The sequence below is a fragment of the Coregonus clupeaformis genome, chromosome 11 (assembly GCF_020615455.1).
Source record: "Coregonus clupeaformis isolate EN_2021a chromosome 11, ASM2061545v1, whole genome shotgun sequence".
Classification (NCBI taxonomy): Eukaryota; Metazoa; Chordata; class Actinopteri; order Salmoniformes; family Salmonidae; genus Coregonus; species Coregonus clupeaformis.
In genome coordinates, this window is record NC_059202.1 from 35,368,448 (window position 1) to 35,389,758 (window position 21,311).

At 43.6% G+C, this 21,311-nt stretch overlaps 2 protein-coding genes across 3 annotated transcripts; both read right to left on the reverse strand.

Annotated features, from left to right (window-relative positions):
* Window positions 1-630: 630 nt before the first annotated feature.
* LOC121576862 (mediator of RNA polymerase II transcription subunit 26-like) lies at window positions 631-11,694 on the reverse strand. 2 transcript variants are annotated; one of them, XM_041890408.1, is made up of 3 exons: window positions 11,351-11,694; window positions 3,106-3,180; window positions 631-3,003 (listed from the first exon to the last, which is right to left on the reverse strand). In XM_041890408.1, the coding sequence occupies exons 1-3, from the start codon at window positions 11,420-11,422 to the stop codon at window positions 1,342-1,344; spliced, it is 1,809 nt and encodes a 602-aa protein (XP_041746342.1). In that variant the 5' UTR covers window positions 11,423-11,694; the 3' UTR covers window positions 631-1,341. The 2 variants fall into 2 exon arrangements, with proteins under 2 accessions (XP_041746342.1, XP_041746341.1); XM_041890407.1 differs by having other exon boundaries at window positions 3,106-3,183.
* Window positions 11,695-13,556: 1,862 nt separating this feature from the next.
* On the reverse strand, window positions 13,557-15,973 carry smim7 (small integral membrane protein 7). The gene is made up of 5 exons (XM_041891089.2): window positions 15,864-15,973; window positions 15,450-15,491; window positions 15,249-15,304; window positions 14,537-14,627; window positions 13,557-14,119 (listed from the first exon to the last, which is right to left on the reverse strand). The coding sequence occupies exons 1-5, from the start codon at window positions 15,887-15,889 to the stop codon at window positions 14,104-14,106; spliced, it is 231 nt and encodes a 76-aa protein (XP_041747023.1). The 5' UTR covers window positions 15,890-15,973; the 3' UTR covers window positions 13,557-14,103.
* Between the last annotated feature and the right edge of the window lie 5,338 nt (window positions 15,974-21,311).

Below are 21,311 nucleotides of genomic sequence, written 5' to 3' on the forward strand. Positions count from 1 at the left end.
GAGATGTGTCTGTTACTTGAACCCTGAAGCATTTATTTGGACTGCAATTTCTGAGGCTGGTAACTCTAATGAACTTATCCTCTGCATCAGTGGTAACTCTGGGTCTTCCATTCCTGTGGCGGTCCTCATGAGAGCCAGTTTATCATAGCGCTTGATGGTTTTTGCGACTGCACTTGAAGAAACGTTCAAAGTTCTTGAAATGTTCCGTTTTAACTGACCTTCATGTCTTAAAGTAATGATGGACTGTCATTTCTCTTTGCTTATTTGAGTGGTTTTTGCCATAATATTTACTTGGTCTTTTACCAAATAAGGCTATCTTCTGTATACCACCCCTACCTTATCGCAACACAACTGATTGGCTCAAACGCATTAAGAAGGAAAGAAATTCCACAAATTAACTTTTAACAAGGCACACCTGTTAATTGAAATGCATTCCAGGTGACTACCTCATGAAGCTGATTGAGAGAATGCCAAGCGTGTGCAGAGCTGTCATCAAGGCAAAGGGTGGCTATTTGAAGAATCTCAAATATAAAATATATTTTGATTTGTTTAACACTTTTTTGGTTCCTACATGATTCCATAGGAGTTATTTAATAGTTTTGATGTCTTCACTATTATTCTACAATGTAGAAAATAGTCAAAATAAAGAAAAACCCTTGAATGAGTAGGTGTTCTAAAACTTTTGACCGGTAGTGTATTTTACTACCTAGAAACAGGAATAAAGGCAAAGATAAAGAAAATGCTATTAACTCGCACATTTCCATAATGTGTCATTTTTTCCCTGTATATTAAGATGTTAGTGTTGGTGCAATAACCATTCTAGTTTTATGGTGTTATGGAATGTTGCTACTGTAAACTATTTTTTGGAGAAAATATGCAAAACTCTGTTTTACCTTATCTGACAAGCAGAACTGATTGAATAAGTGATGTGGATGATTTTTTTGTTTGTTGCACATTTATGTAACTAACAAAATAAAGAAGAGAATAAGTAGAGATAAATAAATGCATACTTGATATAACCACACGTTTCATTCTCTTTGCCAGCTTGTACCTGCCAAACAGGTTCCATACTTGAAGTTACTGGGCACCTTAAACTCTTAGCATTTGGCAGACAATGCATGGACCCATTCCACTCAAAGAACTTCAGTGATGCTACAGCTGATCTGTCTCCCATCCAACACTGATCAGCGATTGCTTTTAATGGGAGCAGCACAATAATCAGGGCCTCTCTTACACCACCTCTGCAAAGGAGTGAGCAGGTTCTCCCATTGATAATTGTCTTTTTTGCACTCAGCCAAGGAAGGTGCTATTTTTCCCTCTTGAAGCCACAGCTCATTAAACTCAGTCCAGGCAGACATATGGCAGGATGTTCAGCTTGCTCTCATCCCCATGTGAGTCTAAGGAAATGCACTCCGTCCAATCATACCAGTTGTCCTTTGTGTCATAGCAACCGTTCACCCCAGGCCAGTGCTCCTTGTGTATTCTGTTGAGATCCTCGTTTGTGACCTCTCGGCTCACCCCTGGTAAGTCCGTCTCAGGGATATTTGGTACCAGCATGTGTTTTTTTCTGCCCTCTTTGATATGATGTTCCTCATGTTTCAAGTACTCAGACATAAAGTTTGCCCCCGAGGTTTGAGCCCCAGACGATGTGAGCACATTGCTTTGACGGTTAAGGTAGGACTGGATGATTTCATTCCTCGACAGCTCTTTCCAGTTGGTCTGTTGAAAGGGACTTGGAGTAACAGGGGTATTCTGTGCACATTGGTTCTGCTTGAGCAGTTCTGTCCGAGGAAGTTCTGGTGTGACCGGAGCCACTGTAGCCTCCTGTTCCGGGTAAAACTCTTTGTGGGTCGAGGGTTTGATCTGCCCTGTTACAGGGTCAAACGTAAGTCTACGGTCTTTTAACCTACATGGCTTTGTGGTCTCTTCCGTGGGCTGCCCACCCAAGTTCACTGTATAGTCTCTGGACCTGTATTTCTTTCTCTTTCTCTCTGTGCTAGAGACAGCACCATCGCCCTCTGCCTTCACCTCCTCGCTGTGGGACGAGGCTTTGGAGTTGTGCAGCGAGTCGGGTCTCCTGGTACTTTGCTGAAGACGTTGGTCCAAGTCTGATGGTCCGTCCCAATGAAGGGCGGACTCTGTAGGCAGAGGCCCAACAGTGAGGGAACCCTGGATACATGATGTTAAAAGCTGTGGAGAACGCAAAGGAGAGGGCACCAGTCTAGAGCTGTCCATAACCCTGGGGCTCTGAGCAGGGCTCAGTAGAGTCGTTGATTTGGGCGTAGACAGTTTAACTACTGTGTCCTGTTTCGTACTTCTGGGACTATACGAGTTGCTGCGGGGGCTTTTGGGCTGATGCGGCCCCCCTCCTGAGACAGCCAGGTCCATTTTGCCCTGCTGTTGCAAAACAGCAGTTTTGAGCAATGCGGAAGTGCTAGGAGGTTTGGCGAGTCCCGGTGAGCTAGGGTGAGGTTTGACGGCGTTGACAGGGATTTTGTTGAGCCTGTCAATGTCAAGATGCTCAGCACCATCCTTGTCTGATTTCAGATGTGCATGAGGGTCAAATGTGTCCGTAAAAGCCTCAGGGCTTGGCCCAATTCCATTTGTTGGCAGTTGTGAGTTTTGTGTTCTTTCATAGGCGGTTGTTTTGGAGATTTTCACTGGTATGTGATGTCTGTCCCTCTGCTCCACCTTGCGTTTTCGGTTGCCCGACTTTTCCGCTTTGGGGGAGTAACGGTTGTTGAAGTCATTTCTACTCTTGAGCTCCGGAACCATTTTACCTGAAGGTGGGATGGTAGCTGGAGGGGAGACGTCCGTCCGGCATGGATGCATACCACCGTTGGCAGCGCCTGGCGGACCCATATACGCCTTGGATAGTGACTCACTCTGCCCAGGCTCAATTAGCTTCTGCCAGGTGCGCAGGAGCTTCTTTGCACGCTTGGCGAGATCCTCATCCTTTGTCTTTTTCCTTACGTCATTGATCAGCTTGCCAAGGCGGGTTTCCTTGAGGAAGAACAGGAAGGTTTTTTTAGTAAAAACCCCATCTTTACAACATATATTTCCAAGAGCTGACACATATGCATATTTGCCCCTAGCGTTACCTACCTCAAGTGCTTCCTTGGTGATGGGATATTTCTCCAAATAGGAAATGACCTCCATTACAGCCACCATGTTGCAGATCTGCTGGAAAGTAAACATCAAATCATGTTAAACTAATAAAGAAAGACATAAAATGGCCAGAGGAAAACCCCCAATTACTCTTTACAAAGACAGATGAGACATTTGGATATTTGTTGATTGATTTGTTGATCTGGACATTTCTGATAAGTTATAAATAGCCATCTAAGGCAGTGTTTCCCCACCCTGGTCCTCGATTACCCCCAACAGTACACAGTTTCGTTGTAGCCATTGACAAACACACCTCATTAAACTCTTTGAGGGCTTGATGATTATTTGTCAAGTTGAATTAGGTGTGCTTGTCCAGGGTTACAATAAAAATGTGTACTGTTGGGGGTACTCGACTGACATGACAAGAGGAAAACTAATGATACACTACCTAATTTCGAAATTGCACCTTGTGCATTTTACTATTACAACTTTCAAGAGTATGTTGAAAGCTGGACTGAGTTTCTTAAAAAAAACGAACAAAAATAGATGATGCCTAACGGATCGGTTCCTCAGATCAATGGATGTATGGATGTACCCCCCCCCCAAACATTAGCCTACACAGCCAAAACCACTTGTACAATGCAAATAGTAGTCTGTCAGTAGCCTATCAAGATGTCCATGGTGTAGCCATCTCTGTATAACAGAATTCTCACTGATGAATTTACTTTTGTTGATTATCAAATACAAACGGCTGTTATTCAGATTAGCACCCCACAGCGATTTCCCCTGCAAAATGTGGACGACAACAGCATATAGCTAAATTTGAATGGACTTTCAGATGTGCACCTGTACCGGGGATGTAAACCGATAGCAGTTTGAGATGACAAAACTGAGAATATACATGCAAATGTTAGCCATTCTAGTCATACCAGTAAGGTGCATTATTAGGCGAATCTTACCCAATCCACTAAATCTGACTGGCTAGGTTTATTAATTTTCAAAAAACTTGGCTCATCAATAAGGGGGTTTTGTGCAAGATCTGTTCAAGTTCAACTAAAAGTGTTTATACACCATTTCAGTATATATATATATATAAAATAAAAACAGATCAAATCTGTGCTCTGAATTGGCTCAATGAATATTATGCTGTAAGCCTTGGCAGAGAGAGGTTATTTTCAGCAGTGTATGACTATTAGTGCTGAGTGATTAACCAACATTTTAGGGGGGGGTTCGGTTATCATTACATTTACATTTTAGTCATTTAGCAGACGCTCTTATCCAGAGCGACTTACAGTTAGTGAATACATGTTTTTTCTATACTGGCCCCCTGTGGGAATCAAACCCACAACCCTGGCGTTGCAAACGCCATGCTCTATCAACTGAGCTACATCCCTGCCGGCCATTCCCTCCCTTCCCGTCCATTCCCTTCCCTTGCTACAGACCCCCCTCAGCCCCCAGCTGTGCCCTGGACACCATATGTGAATTGATTGCCCCCCATTTATCCTCAGAGTTCGTACTGTTTGGTGACCTAAATTGGGATATGCTTAATCCCCCAGCCATCCTACAATCCAAACTAGATGCCCTCAACCTCACGCAAATTATCAACGAACCTACCAGGTACAACCCTAAATCCGTAAACATGGGTACCCTCATAGATATCATCCTGACTAACATACCCTCTAAATACACCTCAGCTGTCTTCAACCAGGATCTCAGCGATCACTGCCTTACTGCCTGCGTCCGTAACGGGTCCGCGGTCAAACGACCACCCTCATCACTGTCAAACGCTCCCTAAAACACTTTAGCGAGCAGGCCTTCCTAATTGACCTGGCCCAGGTATCCTGGATGGATATAGATCTCATTCCGTCAGTAGAGGATGCCTGGTTGTTCCTTAAAAGTAATTTCCTCTCAATCTTAAATAAACATGCCCCATTCAAAAAATACAGAACTAAGAACCGATATAGCCCCTGGTTCTCCTCAGACTTGACTGCCCTTGACCAGCACAAAAACATCCTGTGGCGTACAGCATTAGCATCAAATAGCCCCCGCGATATGCAACTTTTCAGGGAAGTTAGGAACCAATATACACAAGCAGTCAGGAAAGCAAAGGCTAACTTTTTCAAACAGAAATTTGCATCCTGTAGCACTAACTCCAAAAAGTTTTGGGACACTGTAAAGTCCATGGAGAATAAGAGCACTTCCTCCCAGCTGCCCACTGCACTGAGGCTAGGAAACACTATCACCACCGATAAATCTACAATAATCGAGAATTTCAACAAGCATTTTGCTACAGCTGGCCATGCTTTCCATCTGGCTACCACTACCCCGGCCACCAACTCTGCACCCTCTGCTGCAACTTGCCCATGCCCCCCCGCTTCTCCTTCACACAAATTCATACAGCTGATGTTTTGAAAGCGCTGCAAAATCTGGACCCCTACAAATCAGCTGGGCTAGACAATCTGGACCCTTTCTTTCTAAAACTAGCCGCCGAAATTGTCGCAACCCCTATTACTAGTCTGTTCAACCTCTCTTTCATAACGTCTGAGATCCCTAGAGATTGGAAAGCTGCCGCGGTCATCCCCCTCTTCAAAGGGGGGTGACACTCTAGATCCAAACTGCTACAGACCTATATCCATCCTGCCCTGCCTTTCGAAAGTATTTGAAAGCCAAGTTAACAAACAGATCACCGACCATTTCGAATCCCACCGTACCTTCTCCGCTATGCAATCCGGTTTCGAGCTGGTCATGGGTGCACTTCAGCCACGCTCAAGGTCCTAAACGATATTATAACCGCGATTGATAATAGACAGTACTGTGCAGCCGTCTTCATCGACCTGGCCAAGGCTTTCGACTCTGTCAACCACCGCATTCTTATTGGCAGACTAAATAGCCTTGGTTTCTCAAATGACTGCCTCGCCTGGTTCACCAACTACTTCTCAGATAGAGTTCAGTGTGTCAAATCGGAGGGCCTGTTGTCTGGACCTATGGCAGTCTCTATGGGGGTGCCACAGGGTTCAATTCTTGGGCCGACACTTTTCTCCGTGTATATCAATGATGTCGCTCTTGCTGCTGGTGACTCTCAGATCCACCTCTACGCAGACGACACCATTTTGTATACATCTGGCCCTTCATTGGACACTGTTAACAAACCTCCAAACGAGCTTCAATGCCATACAACACTCCTTCAGTAGCCTCCAACTGCTCTTAAACACTAGTAAAACTAAATGCATGCTTTTCAATCGAACGCTGCTGGCACCCGCCCACCCGACTAGAATCACCACTCTCGACGGGTCTGACCTAGAGTATGTGGACAACTACAAATACCTAGGTGTCTGGTTAGACTGTAAACTCAACTTCCAGACTCACATAAAGAATCTCCAATCCAAAGTTAAATCTAGAATCGGCTTCCTATTTCGCAACAAAGCCTCCTTCACTCATGCTGCCAAACATGCCCTCTTAAAACTGACTATCCTACCGATCCTTGACTTCGGCGATGTCATTTACAAAATAGCCTCCAACACTCTACTCAGCAAATTGGATGTAGTCTATCACAATGCCATCCGTTTTGTCTCCAAAGCCCCATACACTACCCACCACTGTGACCTGTACGCTCTTGTTGGCTGGTCCTCACTACATGTTCGTCGTCAAACCCACTGGCTCCAGGCCATCTATAAATCACTGCTAGGCAAATCCCTGCCTTAGCTTAGCTCATTGGTCACCATAGCAGCACCCACCCGTAGTCTGCGCTCCAGCAGGTATATCTCACTGGTCATTCCCAAAGCCAACACCTCCTTTGGCCGCCATTCCTTCCAGTTCTCTGCTGCCAATGACTGGAACGAATTGCAAAAATCTCTGAAGCTGGAGACTCTTATCTCCCTCAATAACTTTAAGCATCAGTTGTCAGAGCACCTTACCGATCACTGCACCTGTACACAGCCCATCTGAAATTAGCCCACCCAACTACCTCATCCCTATATTGTTATTTATTTTGCTCTTTTGCACCCCAGTATCTCTATTTGCACATAATCTCTTGCACATCTAGCATTCCAGTGTTAATACTATTGTAATTATTTTGCACTATAGCCTATTTATTGCCTTACCTCCATAACTTGCTACATTTGCACACACTGTATATATATTTTCTGTTGTATTTTTGACTTTATGTTTTTTACCCCATATGTAACTCTGTGTTGTTTTTATTGCACTGCTTTGCTTTATCTTGGCCAGGTCGCAGTTGTAAATGAGAACCTGTTTTCAACTGGCTTACCTGGTTAAATAAAGGTGAACAAAAAAAAATAAAAAAAATAATAATAATAATACCCTGGACGACGCTGGGCCAATTGTGCGCCGCCCATGAGTCTCCCGGTCGCGGCCGGCTGCGACAGAGCCCGGATTCGAACCAGGAGAGCACAGTTAGCTCTCCACAGTTAGCTCTCCTAGTGGCACAGTTAGCACTGCGATGCAGTGCCTTAGACCACTGCGCTTAGACCAGGAGCACTGAAACAAATAATTGACCAACAATGGTTCAATAACTTCAATTCCATTTAGGTCGTTTTTTGCTCACGCCGTTTCTCAGATATGGCTAGAAAGACTCCAGCTTTTGTCAAAGTAACGTCAAAATTTGAAATGTTTGTATTTTGTCAAAGTAACGTCAAAAATTGAAGTGTTTGTATTTGAGCTAACCCTAAACCTTTTCCTAACCTTGACCTAATTATTCTAACCTGCTGCGAAAAGTAAAATATGACGTTAATTTGACAAAAGCTGGAATCCCTTCTAGCCATGACCCCGTTTCTCGTTCACGAGAAAAATTAAAGTCAAGATATGAGACGCTGGGCTGATGGGAGTTGTAGTTTTCCATAAGCAAATATTCAACCTAGTTCAGCGCACAAACGTGGTAATTAACTACAATGGCCATAATCCATTGCGGCTGTTCTTTTCCGGCTCAAAGTAAATACACTTTTACGCCTGCTCCGTTAGGTAAGATACACACAGACCGCAAACACCGCCGCATGAGAGCGGAATGTACACAACACTACGACGAGAGAGGGATAGAGACAGTTCGTGAAAGTCAGTTGTGGAAAAAGTACCCAATTATCATACTTGAGTAAATGTAAAGTTAACTTAATAGAAAATAACTCAAGTAAAATTCACCCAGTAAAATACTACTTGAGTAAAAGTCTAAAAGTATTTGGTTTTAAATATACTTAAGTATCAAAAGTAAAAGTATAAATGATTTCAAATTCCTTATATTAAGCACACCTGACAGCACAATGTGTTTTTTAAATTATGGATAGCCAGGGACACGCTCCAACACTCAGGCATAATTTACAAATGAAGCATTTATGTTTAGTGAGTCCGCCAGATCAGAGGCAGTAGAGATGTTCTCTTAATAAGTGTGTGAATTGGACCATTTTCCTGTCCCGCTAAGCATTCAAAATGTAACAAGTACTTTTGGGTGTCAGGGAAAATGTATGGAGTAAAAAGTACATTATTTTCTTTAGGAATGTAGTGAAGTAAAAATTGTCAAAAATATAAATAGTAAAGTAAAGTACAGATACCCCAAAAAACTACTTAAGTAGTACTTTACACAACTGGTGAAAGTATGCCTTATCTACTTTGAAAAACTAGTAAAATTATGGTCTGACATCTCTGCAGCATACAGTACTTAGACAGTACAGTATGGTTGTCTGGCTGCTACTGCCTGAGCCGAGAAGAGATTACTTTAAGGAATGAAAAATAATAAAATCAAATAAAACGAAGTAATATACACAACTGAAATATTTTATTATTTCATAGTAATTTCCTATTTTTCTATGTAGACCTGACATAGACAATGCAATATTTTCATTTTCACTATTTTTGGCTTTGGAATTTACATTAAAAAGCTCTTATCATTTAATGTTATTATTTCATAATGCATGTACAAAATAATGTTAAACAGAAATACGTGATATATATTTTTTAATCGAACCGACTTCAAAAAGCACTAAATTGCTCAGCACTAATGCCTATGATGACAGGTAGGCTACAGACCGTAGGCAACAAGTCTTGACCAACAGACTTGGCAAGCAGCCTTGTAATGTGTTGTCACTTAAACAACACTTTTGGTTGCCTCAGCCATTTCTTTCATGAGAACACTTCGTTAATCACATAATGAACATACAAGTAGATGGGCCTTTGTGACTGATGGCACCCATACTAAGCCTACAATACAAACTGATCCAAGTCTGGCTGTGCTGAATATGTGTTTTGTGCCCTTTCAATTTAAACATTCTTGTCTGTCTGTCAAATTCTCTTTACTGGGTAATAGGCCTAATCACTGTGACTGTAGGTGTGAATGCTACAGGTAGCTAATTACATTAACATTTACATTTTAGTCATTTAGCAGACACTCTTATCCAGAGCGACTTACAGTTAGTGAGTGCATACATTATTTAATTTTTTTCATACTGGCCCCCCATGGGAATCGAACCCACAACCCTGGCGTTGCAAACGCCATGCTCTACCAACTGAGCTACATCCCTGCTGGCCATTCCCTCCCCTACTCTGGACGACGCTGGGCCAATTGTGCACCGCCCCATGGGTCTACATTATATGTGATTACCAAAGGCATTGCTGACGTTGGTGCTAGGTTAAGGTCAGGTCATTCTTCTACTTAGTTAGCTGGTTAGCTAGCTGCAGTGCCTAGTAAGCAGCACTAGCTGGATGTCCACACTCACCAGTCTGCTTGGTCCTAACTTAAGTCAGTAAAAGGGTAGCGGACTAAACTCCAGTTAAGTGGCAACTTAAGCAACAGTACTGTTCCCAACATCTAACTATACTGAACAAAAAGAAACGCAACATGCAACAATTTCATTGATTTTACTGAGTTAAAGTTCATTTGAGGAAATCAGTCAATTGAAATAAATTCATTAAGCCCTAATCTATGGATTTCACATGACTGGGAATACAGATATGCATCAGTTGGTCACAGATACCATAAAAAAAAAAAAAATGGGCCTCACAATGGGCCTCAGGATCTCGTCATGGTATTTTTGAGCATTCAAATTGTCATCGATAAAATGCAATTGTGTTCATTGTCCGTAGCTTATGCCTGCCTGCCCATACCATAACCCCACCATGGGCACGGTCTTCACAACATTGACATAAGCAAACCGCTCTCCCACACGGCGCCATACACGTGGTCTGCGGTTGTGAGGCCAGTTGGACGTACTGTCACATTCTCTAAAATGACGTTAGAGGCGGCTTATGGTATAAAAATGAACATTCAATTCTCTGGCAACAGTTCTGGTGGACATTCCTGCAGTCAGCATGCCAATTGCATGCTCCCTCAAAACTTGAGACATCTGTGGCATTGTGCTGTGTGACAAAACTGCACATTTTAAAATGCCCTTTTATTGTCCCTAGCACAAGTTGCACCTGTGTAATGATCAAGCTGTTTAATCAGCTTCTTGATATGCCACACCTGTCAGATGGATGGATTATCTTGGCAAAGGTGAAATGCTCACTAACAGGGATGTAAACAAATTTGTGCACAACATTTGAGAGAAATAAGCTTTTTGTGGGTATGGAACATTTCTGGGATCTTTTATTTCAGCTCATGAAACATGGGACCAACACTTTACATGTTGTGTTTATATTTTTGTTCAGTGTAGTTAGCTTGCTTTCTAGTTAGCTAACATTAAGCTTCGAATGTCAAAACGAACTAGCTAGCTGTGCTAAATGACAGGTAGGCAGCTAGTTAGTTTTAATAGCATAACTGAGACAGGTTGAAAACACTGAATTATAATAACGGTTGAGAACATTGATTGATTTATACTATTGGTTGAGAACCGAATATGTCAACATGCTAGCCTTGCAAGCCGCCTGATCTCGCGAGCTTACACGAATAGTTCGCTAGCAAAACAGCGGTATTGTTTATACGAGGCTATCAAGATGCTGGGGGACAGTCCAGAGTCCAGTGTGTTTAGCTAACTAGCTACTACACAGCTAATTAACTATCTTAGTAACTAGTATTTACTTAGCTCATCTAACAAACTCTTAGATTTAGCTAGCAGGCTTCCAGCTAACTAACGCGCGTCAGCTACCAGGCTACCACACTGGCTCAGATAACGTTAACTAGCTAGCTACTGTAGTTAGCTAACGTTAGATGTCGACGTTTGTCATAAAACTTCACAATAGGGAACCATTGCAATTGTGGGAACAGGCACTTAAAATTGGTTGAAACATTACGTTAACTCACATTGCTTTGGCCATCGATGGCCTGCATCAGCCGGTCTCTCATCTGCTGCGGAGTTGCCGTAGCCGCTGTCATTGCCTGGCAGTGGTGCGGATCAGTACAGTAACGTTTGACAGGGGAGAGGAATCCTCCGAAAAGACGGGTGGGTGACTTACAGACACTCACAGGCCTTTCGGGATATGTGCTAGTAAATAAAGCCCCATATTCTATGGCGCTTTATTGTTTGTCCAGGTGTATTCATGTATTTCGCAATGAATAACTATCTCCAGATAAAGGATCTTCCAAATACTCATGTGTCCGACTGCCTCTTCGGCAGTACCCAACGCTGTGGCAGTGGTCTTTCAACATCGATTTCTCTGCTGTTGAAAAACGCTCTCCTGGTGCATGGTGGGAAATTTTGTAACACAGAAACGTCAGATGTTGTTGTCACCACGTACACTGCCATCGACTGTGAATGTGAATGTATCAACATTAGCAGGTATTATTTTTGAATACCTTCAGTTTCATTACTGGGTTGTCATATTGCATTATGGATGTGTAACCAAACACTAGCTGGACAACGTGGTCTCAGAGCATTTCGTATTATAATTTAATTTAAATAATAAATTTTTAATAATTTTTTGTCATTTAGCAGACGCTCTTATCCAGAGCGACTTACAGGAGCAATTAGGGTTAAGTGCCTTGCTCAAGGGCACATCGACAGATTTTTCACCTAGTCGGCTCGGGGATTAGAACCAGCGACCTTTCGGTTACTGGCACAACGCTCTTACCCACTAAGCTACCTGCCGCCCGTATTATTCTGTATGTATACTGAACAGAAATATAAACGCAACAATTTCAACAATTTTACTGAGTTACAGATCATCATAAGGAAATCAGTCAATTGAAATAAATTCATTAGGCCTTAATCTATGTATTTCACGACTGGGCAGGGGCATAGGCCCACCCACTGGGAAGCCAGCCCCAGCCAATCATAATGAGTTTTTCCCCACAAAAGGGCTTTATTACAGACAGAACTACTCCTCAGTTTCATCAGCTGTCCGGGTGGCTGGTCTCAGATGATCCAGCAGGTGAAGAAGCCGGATGTGGAGGTCCTGGTCTGGCGTGGTTACATGTGGTCTGCGTTTGTGAGACAGGTTGGACGTACTGCCAAATTCTCTAAAACGATGTTGGAGGTGGCTTATGGTAGAGAAATTAACATTAAATTCTCTGGCAACAGCTCTGGTAGACATACCTGCAGTCAGCATGCCAATTGCACGCTCCCTCAAAACTTGAGACATCTGTGGCATTGTGTTGTGTGACTAAACTGCACATTTTAGAGTGGCCTTTTATTGTCCCCAGAACAAGGTGCACCTGTGTAATGATCATGCTGTTTAATCAGATTCTTGATATGCCACACCGGTCATGTGGATTAATTATCTTGGCAAAGGAGAAATGCTCACTAACAAGGATGTAAACAAATTTGTGCACAACATTTGAGAGAAGCTTTTTGTGCATATGGAACATTTCTGGGATCTTTCATTTCAGCTCATGAAACATGGGACCAACACTTTACATGTTGCGTTTATATTTTTGCAGCCCTGCAAATTAGGGCCTAATGAATTTATTTATATTGACTGATTTCCTTATATGAACTGTAACTCAATAAAATCGTTGAAATTGTCGCATTTATATTTTTGTTCAGTATAGTTGCAGAGTTGCTAATTAGCTAAAATGCTTAAGTTGTCTGTGATGAGATTCAAACATGGAACCTTTGGGTTGCTAGACGTTTGCGTTATACACCCGACCAACCACCCTCCTTTCATTTTTGCCTTAAGTAACCTTCTGTCTTCTGTAACCATACCAAACGTAACATATCTAATGAGTGTCACGGATTTACGTTTACTATGTTAAGTCTAGTCTGAGACTAAACATTTTGTAGGTCTCAATTGAATACATTTAGCATGAACAGTAGAGCCCAACAAATACATTCTGATAAAATGTCAAAGCTGTAGCCTATATAGGCCTATGCACATTAATTTAATTGATGAATCAAGTCTTAATGCACAAATGTTTGACATGCTTACACAGGTGAGTGAGTGTGTGTGTGTTAAACAGTGCACGATTAAGTACAGCAACCAAATAAGGTTGAGAACCACTGAAACACTACTCAAATACCAGAATAGGAAAGGAAAAGAAGAAATGAAAAAGGTAAGATGAAAACATCAAGTGCATTTCAGAGTAAAGGTTTATTATACAGAACTAGATTATAGTCAAAAGTATGCAACAAAGCAATGATGAAATGAAGTCTTACTGCTGGTAACATCAGAAGGCCTATGTACGACAAACATCAAACGTCTAAAATGGTTGTGGATTTACATATTTTCTCATTGTATTCACAAGTTTTAGAAGAAAATGAGGACCATAAAACACAGGTCAGCAACTCAAATAAGATAGTAAAAGCCTGAAAGGAACTGAAAAGTATGAAGAAAACAGCCAAGACTCCAATGTTTCGTATATTCGAAGTTGAATAAACAAGGAGGTCCAAATCTCTACATGTAGGAATAAGTGTTATATTGTGCAGAATAATCTTCTTACTGAAAAGTACAGGCAAGACATTGAGATATATAAATACATACAAGGTAACTGCAAAGAATGGTCGTGGGTCGCAGGATCTGACATGAGCAACCCATCAAAGAATCTCAACTCGAAAAAGATTGAATATTTAGTGTGTTTTTTTGATGTTGCAGGGGTCCCCAATCCAACAACAAAGTTGATCACGATCCAAACAATCTGTAAGTGTAATAGACATGGGCAATAAATTCACAATACATTATAGTCAATATGGGGTATACCTTTTGAGGCACAGAAGCACCCCAGTGTGAAAAGTACTATTATAAACTGGGTGGTTCAAGCCCTGAATGCTGATTGGCTGAAAGCCGTGGTATATCAGACTATATACCACAGGTATGACAAAACATTTATTTTTACTCTTGTAATTACGTTGGTAACCAGTTTATAATAGCAATAAGGCACCTTGGGGATTTGTGGCATATGGCCAATATACCAAGGCTAAGGGCTGTATCCAGGCACTCCGCGTTGCGTCGTGCTTAAGAACAGCCCTTAGCCGTGGTATATTGGTCTCATACCACACCCCCTCGGGCCTTATTGCTTAAATAGATTACCCTCTACAAGATGGCAGATACTTACAGAATCATGCAAAACATCATGAAGATGTTCCATAAGGCAATGAAGATCCGGAAGTATCGTAGACTCAGGAGGAACTCCCTGATGTTGTCACCTAAAACAAATACGCCATGACATCATTTCAGATCTATAGAGAGCTTCATTGTGTGTTCATGGACCTGTCCATCTAGCCCATTCGTCGATGCTAACTACCTTGTAAACGGAAGACTGACGCCACAAACGTGTTGTCACTGAAAAATACTGTTGGATGCAACTGTTAAAACAGTAAGTATATTTTGCATTTGTGAAATTAATTTGATGTGATATGAAAGTAGAGGGCTTTATGTGTCTAGAACCATACAGCAATTGAGAATCAATTCACGTTTAGATGGAGTATTTGGCTGTTTTGGCTGCAAGAGCCAATTCACCTCTAAAGAGAACATGTAAGGTTCTTGTACTATAAGGAGTAAGGTTAGGCGCCTTTAGTCCAATATTGGGCTGATGTCCATCATGCAATGGAGTGTACCAATTGTGCTTCAGACCAACTCAAAGGCTCAGAGGAAGGTGTACAAACAAAGCATAAACATCAGCCATATCTGCCTACAGCCTAATGTTCTTGAAAAATAGATGATCTATCTCAATGCAGACTTCTTGAGTGTCCCTACTTTTTCATGGATAGTTACCCTGTGAAGTTTTCTGGGGTGAGGTTTTTAATGCACCATCATGTATCACACACCTGTAGTTGGTCCACGAGGTTCATCTCCAAATCCTCCATGTGACTCCTTTCTCTTTCTGTAATAGAGGACAGTGTTGTTTGTCTTGTATTGATGAGCTAGTAAAAATAATATGGGGTCCAGCAATATTGGCTGTTACTAGTGTTAGCATGCACAACCAGCACAATGTCTTCAGGGCAAGACTCAAATTGTATCATACTCACAGTTTGAAGTTTAACACAGCACCAGCATTCATGAGTAACGTCCTAAAAAGGAGGACACAGAAATAGTTAGAAATGATCACTTCTAATATAGCACATGACATGGCACCGAACTCCAATTTTGGCACTAAGCAAGTCAACTGGGCTACTGTAACTAGCTAACGTTAATGAGCTGGCAAAGAAAGTAGCTAACTAGGCTTGCTCAGCCACACAGGCGTAGGTGGTAATAGCTAGCTTTCTTTTCTGCCTGCTACGTTAGTTAGCTTGCTAAGAACAACAATTAAACTACACACTGGCTGGTTAAAACAAAATACCACTATTGCTTAACATCACATTTCCTGGTTTTTCAAATAGCATTAATCTCTTCATTAAGTCGTTTGTTTGTTTTGTTTCATAATAAAAAAAGGCGAACATTACCCGAATATCAAGAGATCCCCGATCATTTTGTCCACATCAGAGGCGCTTTAACTTCCGTAAACGTCATCAAAAGATTGTCGAATGGCTGAAGGGAAACCCTGGGTTGTGTTCAGTAGAGAAAAAACGTTTTGAAACGGATAGGTAGCCACATTAGAAATATGATCGATCACGTTGGGCAGTGGTGTCAAACTCATTCCATGGAGGGCCTAGTGTCTGCGTTTTTCTTCTTCTTCTTCTTCTTCTTCTTCTTCTTCTTCTTCTTCTTCTTCTTCTTCTTCTTCTTCTTCTTCTTCTTCTTCTTCTTCTTCTTCTTCTTCTTCTTCTTCTTCTTCTTCTTTCAGACCTAGACAACCAGGTGAGGGTTGTCTACTGTACCAAGTTAGCTAGCTGAATAAACTAAGTTGGAGTCTGTTCCTAGAAAACATTGAACCGCTGTAGTTTACAACAATTAATTTCTAAAGTGGAAGTTGGGAGAGTTATATTTGAGTGTTTCAGTGACACGTAAGTGAGGGAGGCCCCGCTCTCTCGCTTTCCCAGATGTTTAGTTCATTTCATTCCGATCTCCTTAGCATTATTTTAGCCTTTTCTGTAGCCTGTCAACTATGTGTCTGTCTATCCCTGTTCTCTCCTCTCTGCACAGGCCATACAAACACTTCACACCGCGTGGCTGCTGCCACTCTAATCTGGTGGTCCCTGCGCGCACGACCCACGTGGAGTTCCAGGTCTCCGGCAGCCTCTGGAACTGCCGTTCTGCTGGCAACAAGGCAGAGTTCATCTCAGCCTATGCTACCCTCCAGTCCCTCGACTTCTTGGCGCTGACGGAAACATGGATTACCACAGAAAACAGTGCTACTCCTACTGCTCTTTCCTCGTCTGATCATGTGTTCTCGCATACCCCAAGAGCATCTGGTCAGTGCGGCGGTGGCACAGGAATCCTCATCTCTCCCAAGTGGACATTCTCTCTTTTCCCCCTGACCCATCTGTCTATCTCCTCATTTGAATTCCATGCTGTCACTAGCCCATTCAAGCTTAACATCCTTGTCATTTATCGCCCTCCAGGTTCCCTTGGAGAGTTCATCAATGAGCTTGACGCCTTGATAAGTTCCTTTCCTGAGGATGGCTCACCCCTCACAGTTCTGGGCGACTTTAACCTCCCTACATCTGCCTTTGACTCATTTCTCTCTGCCTCCTTCTTTCCACTCCTTTCCTCTTTTGACCTCACCCTCTCACCGTCCCCCCCTACTCACAAGGCAGGCAATACACTTGACCTCATCTTTACTAGATGCTGTTCTTCTACTAATCTCACTGCAACTCCCCTCCAAGTCTCCGACCACTACTTTGTATCCTTTTCTCTCTCGCTCTCCTCCAACACTACTCACTCTGCCCCTACTCAGATGGTAATGTGCCGTCGCAACCTTCGCTCTCTCTCTCCCGCTACTCTCTCCTCTTCCATCCTATCATCTCTTCCCTCTGCTAAATCCTTCTCCCTCCGATCTCCTGATTCTGCCTCCTCAATCCTCCTCTCCTCCCTTTCTGCATCTTTTGACTCTCTATGTCCCCTATCCTCCCGGCCGGCTCGGTCCTCCCCTCCTGCTCCGTGGCTTGACGACTCATTGCGAGCTCACAGAAGAGGGCTCCGGGCAGCCGAGCGAAAATGGAGGAAAACTAAACTCCCTGCGGACCTGTCATCTTTTCACTCCCTCCTCTCTACATTCTCTTCCTCTGTTTCTGCTGCTAAAGCCACTTTCTACCACTCTAAATTTCAAGCCTCTGCCTCTAACCCTAATCAAATCAAATCAAATCAAATTTTATTGGTCACATGCGCCGAATACAACAGGTGCAGACATTGCAGTGAAATGCTTACTTACAGCCCTTAACCAACAGTGCATTTATTTTAAACAAAAAAAGTAAGAATAAAACAACAACAACAAAAAAGTGTTGAGAAAAAAAGAGCAGAAGTAAAATAAAGTGACAGTAGGGAGGCTATATATACAGTAAAATAAAGTGACAGTAGGGAGGCTATATATACAGGGGGGTACCGTTGCAGAGTCAATGTGCGGGGGGCACCGGCTAGTTGAGGTAGTTGAGGTAATATGTACATGTGGGTAGAGTTAAAGTGACTATGCATAAATACTTAACAGAGTAGCAGCAGCGTAAAAGGATGGGGTGGGGGGGGCAGTGCAAATAGTCCGGGTAGCCATGATTAGCTGTTCAGGAGTCTTATGGCTTGGGGGTAGAAGCTGTTGAGAAGTCTTTTGGACCTAGACTTGGCACTCCGGTACCGCTTGCCGTGCGGTAGCAGAGAGAACAGTCTATGACTAGGGTGGCTGGAGTCTTTGACAATTTTGAGGGCTTAGGGAAGGAGGTTCTCTTTGCTCTTTGCCACCTTCTCCTCCCTGCTGAATCCTCCTCCTCCTCCTCCATCCTCCCTCTCTGTGGATGACTTCGTCAACCATTTTGAAAAGAAGGATGACGACATCCGATCCTCATTTATTAAGTCAAATGACACCGCTGGTCCTGCTCACACTGCCCTACCTTATGCTTTGACTTCTTTTTCCCCTCTCTCTCCAGATGAAATCTTGCGACTTGTGACGGCCGGCCGCCCAACAACCTGCCCGCTTGACCCTATCCCCTCCGATCTTCTCCAGGCCATTTCCGGAGACCTTCTCCCTTACCTCACCTCGCTCATCAACTCATCCTTGACCGCTGGCCATGTCCCTTCCGTCTTCAAGAGAGCGAGAGTTGCACCCCTCCTCAAAAAACCTACACTCGATCCCTCCGATGTCAACAACTACAGACCAGTATCCCTTCTTTCTTTTCTCTCCAAAACTCTTGAGCGTGCCGTCTCTAGCCAACTCTCCTGCTATCTCTCTCAGAATGACCTTCTTGATCCAAATCAGTCAGGTTTCAAGACTGGTCATTCAACTGAGACTGCTCTTCTGTGTTACGGAGCAATCAATCAATCAGATTCCAAACTCTCCACCATGGCCAAGACCAAAGAGCTCTCCAAGGATGTCAGGGACAAGATTGTAGACCTACACAAGGCTGGAATGGGCTACAAGACCATCGCCAAGCAGCTTGGTGAGAAGGTGACAACAGTTGGTGCGATTATTCGCCAATGGAAGAAACACGAAAGAACTGTCAATCTCCCTCGGCCTGGGGATCCATGCAAGATCTCACCTCGTGGAGTTGCAATGATCATGAGAACAGTGAGGAATCAGCCCAGAACTACACGGGAGGATCTTCTCAATGGTCTCAAGGCAGCTGGGACCATAGTCACCAAGAAAACAATTGGTAACACACTACGCCATGAAGGACTGAAATCCTGCAGCGCCCGCAAGGTCCCCCTGCTCAAGAAACCACATATACATGCCCGTCTGAAGTTTGCCAATGAACATCTGAATGATTCAGAGGAGAACTGGGTGAAAGTGATGTGGTCAGATGAGACCAAAATGGAGCTCTTTGGCATCAACTCAACTCGCCGTGTTTGGAGGAGGAGGAATGCTGCCTATGACCCCAAGAACACCATCCCCACCGTCAAACATGGAGGTGGAAACATTATGCTTTGGGGGTGTTTTTCTGCTAAGGGGACAGGACAACTTCACCGCATCAAAGGGACCATGGACGGGGCCATGTACCATCAAATCTTGGGTGAGAACCTCCTTCCCTAAGCCAGGGCATTGAAAATGGGTCGTGGATGGGTATTCCAGCATGACAATGACCCAAAACACACGGCCAAGGCAACAAAGGAGTGGCTCAAGAAGAAGCACATTAAGGTCCTGGAGTGGCCTAGCCAGTCTCCAGACCTTAATCCCATAGAAAATCTGTGGAGGGAGCTGAAGGTTCGAGTTGCCAACATCAGCCTCGAAACCTTAATGACTTGGAGAAGATCTGCAAAGAGGAGTGGGACAAAATCCCTCCTGAGATGTGTGCAAACCTGGTGGCCAACTACAAGAAACGTCTGACCTCTGTGATTGCCAACAAGGGTTTTGCCACCAAGTACTAAGTCATGTTTTGCAGAGGGGTCAAATACTTATTTCCCTCATTAAAATGCAAATCAATTTATAACATTTTTGACATGCGTTTTTCTGGATTTCTTTGTTGTTATTCTGTCTCTCACTGTTCAAATAAACCTACCATTACAATTATAGACTGATCATTTCTTTGTCAGTGGGCAAACGTACAAAATCAGCAGGGGATCAAATACTTTTTTTCCCTCACTGTATCCGCTGCCTTTGATACTGTGAACAATCAGATCCTCCTCTCCACCCTCTCCGAGTTGGGCATCTCCGGCGCTGCTCACTCTTGGATTGCGTCCTACCTGACAGGTCGCTCCTACCAGGTGGCGTTGCGAGAATCTGTCTCCGCACCACGTGTTCTCACCCCTGGTGTCCCCCAGGGCTTAGTTCTAGGCCCTCTCCTATTCTCTCTATACACCAAGTCACTTGGCTCTGTCATATCCTCACATGGTCTCTCCTATCATTACTACGCAGACGACACACAATTATTTTCTCCTTTCCCCCTTCTGATAACCAGGTGGCGAATCGCATCTCTGCATGTCTGGCAGACAAATCAGTGTGGATGTCGGATCACCACCTCAAGCTGAACCTCGGCAAGACGGAGCTGCTCTTCCTCCCGGGGAAGGACTGCCCACTCCATGATCTCGCCATCACGGTTGACAACTCCATTGTGTCCTCCTCCCAGAGTGCAAAGAACCTTGGCGTGACCCTGGACAACACCCTGTCGTTCTCCGATAACATCAAAGCGGTGACCCGATCCTGCAGGTTCATGCTCTACAACATTCGGAGAGTACGACCCTACCTTACACAGAAAGCGGCACAGGTCCTAATCCAGGCACTTGTCATCTCCCGTCTGGATTACTACAACTCGCTGTTGGCTGGGCTCCCTGCCTGTGCCATTAAACCCCTACAACTTATCCAGAATGCTGCAGCCCGTCTGGTGTTCAACCTTCCCAAGTTCTCTCATGTCACCCCGCACCTCCGCACACTCCACTGGCTTCCAGTTGAGGCTCGCATCTACTACAAGACCATGGTGCTTGCCTACGGAGCTGTGAGGGGAACGGCACCTCCTTACCTTCAGGCTCTGATCAGACCCTACACCCAAACGAGGGCACTACGTTCATCCACCTCTGGCCTGCTAGCCCCCCTACCTCTACAGAAGCACAGTTCCCGCTCAGCCCAGTCAAAGCTATTCGCTGCTCTGGAGACACTTGAAACCCTACCTCTTTAAGGAATACCTGGAATAGTATAAAAGTAATCCTTCTGCTTTCAAGGAATGAAATTACGTTTGAGGTTTTCAGCAAAATAGCCCCTACATGTCTCATCATTAGGCCATTTAAATGACCGAGGTCCATGAATAGAATAAAGAATACATTTATTATATTATTTTTTAGCATATGTATTGCAAATGCCTTTATTGTAGGCCACC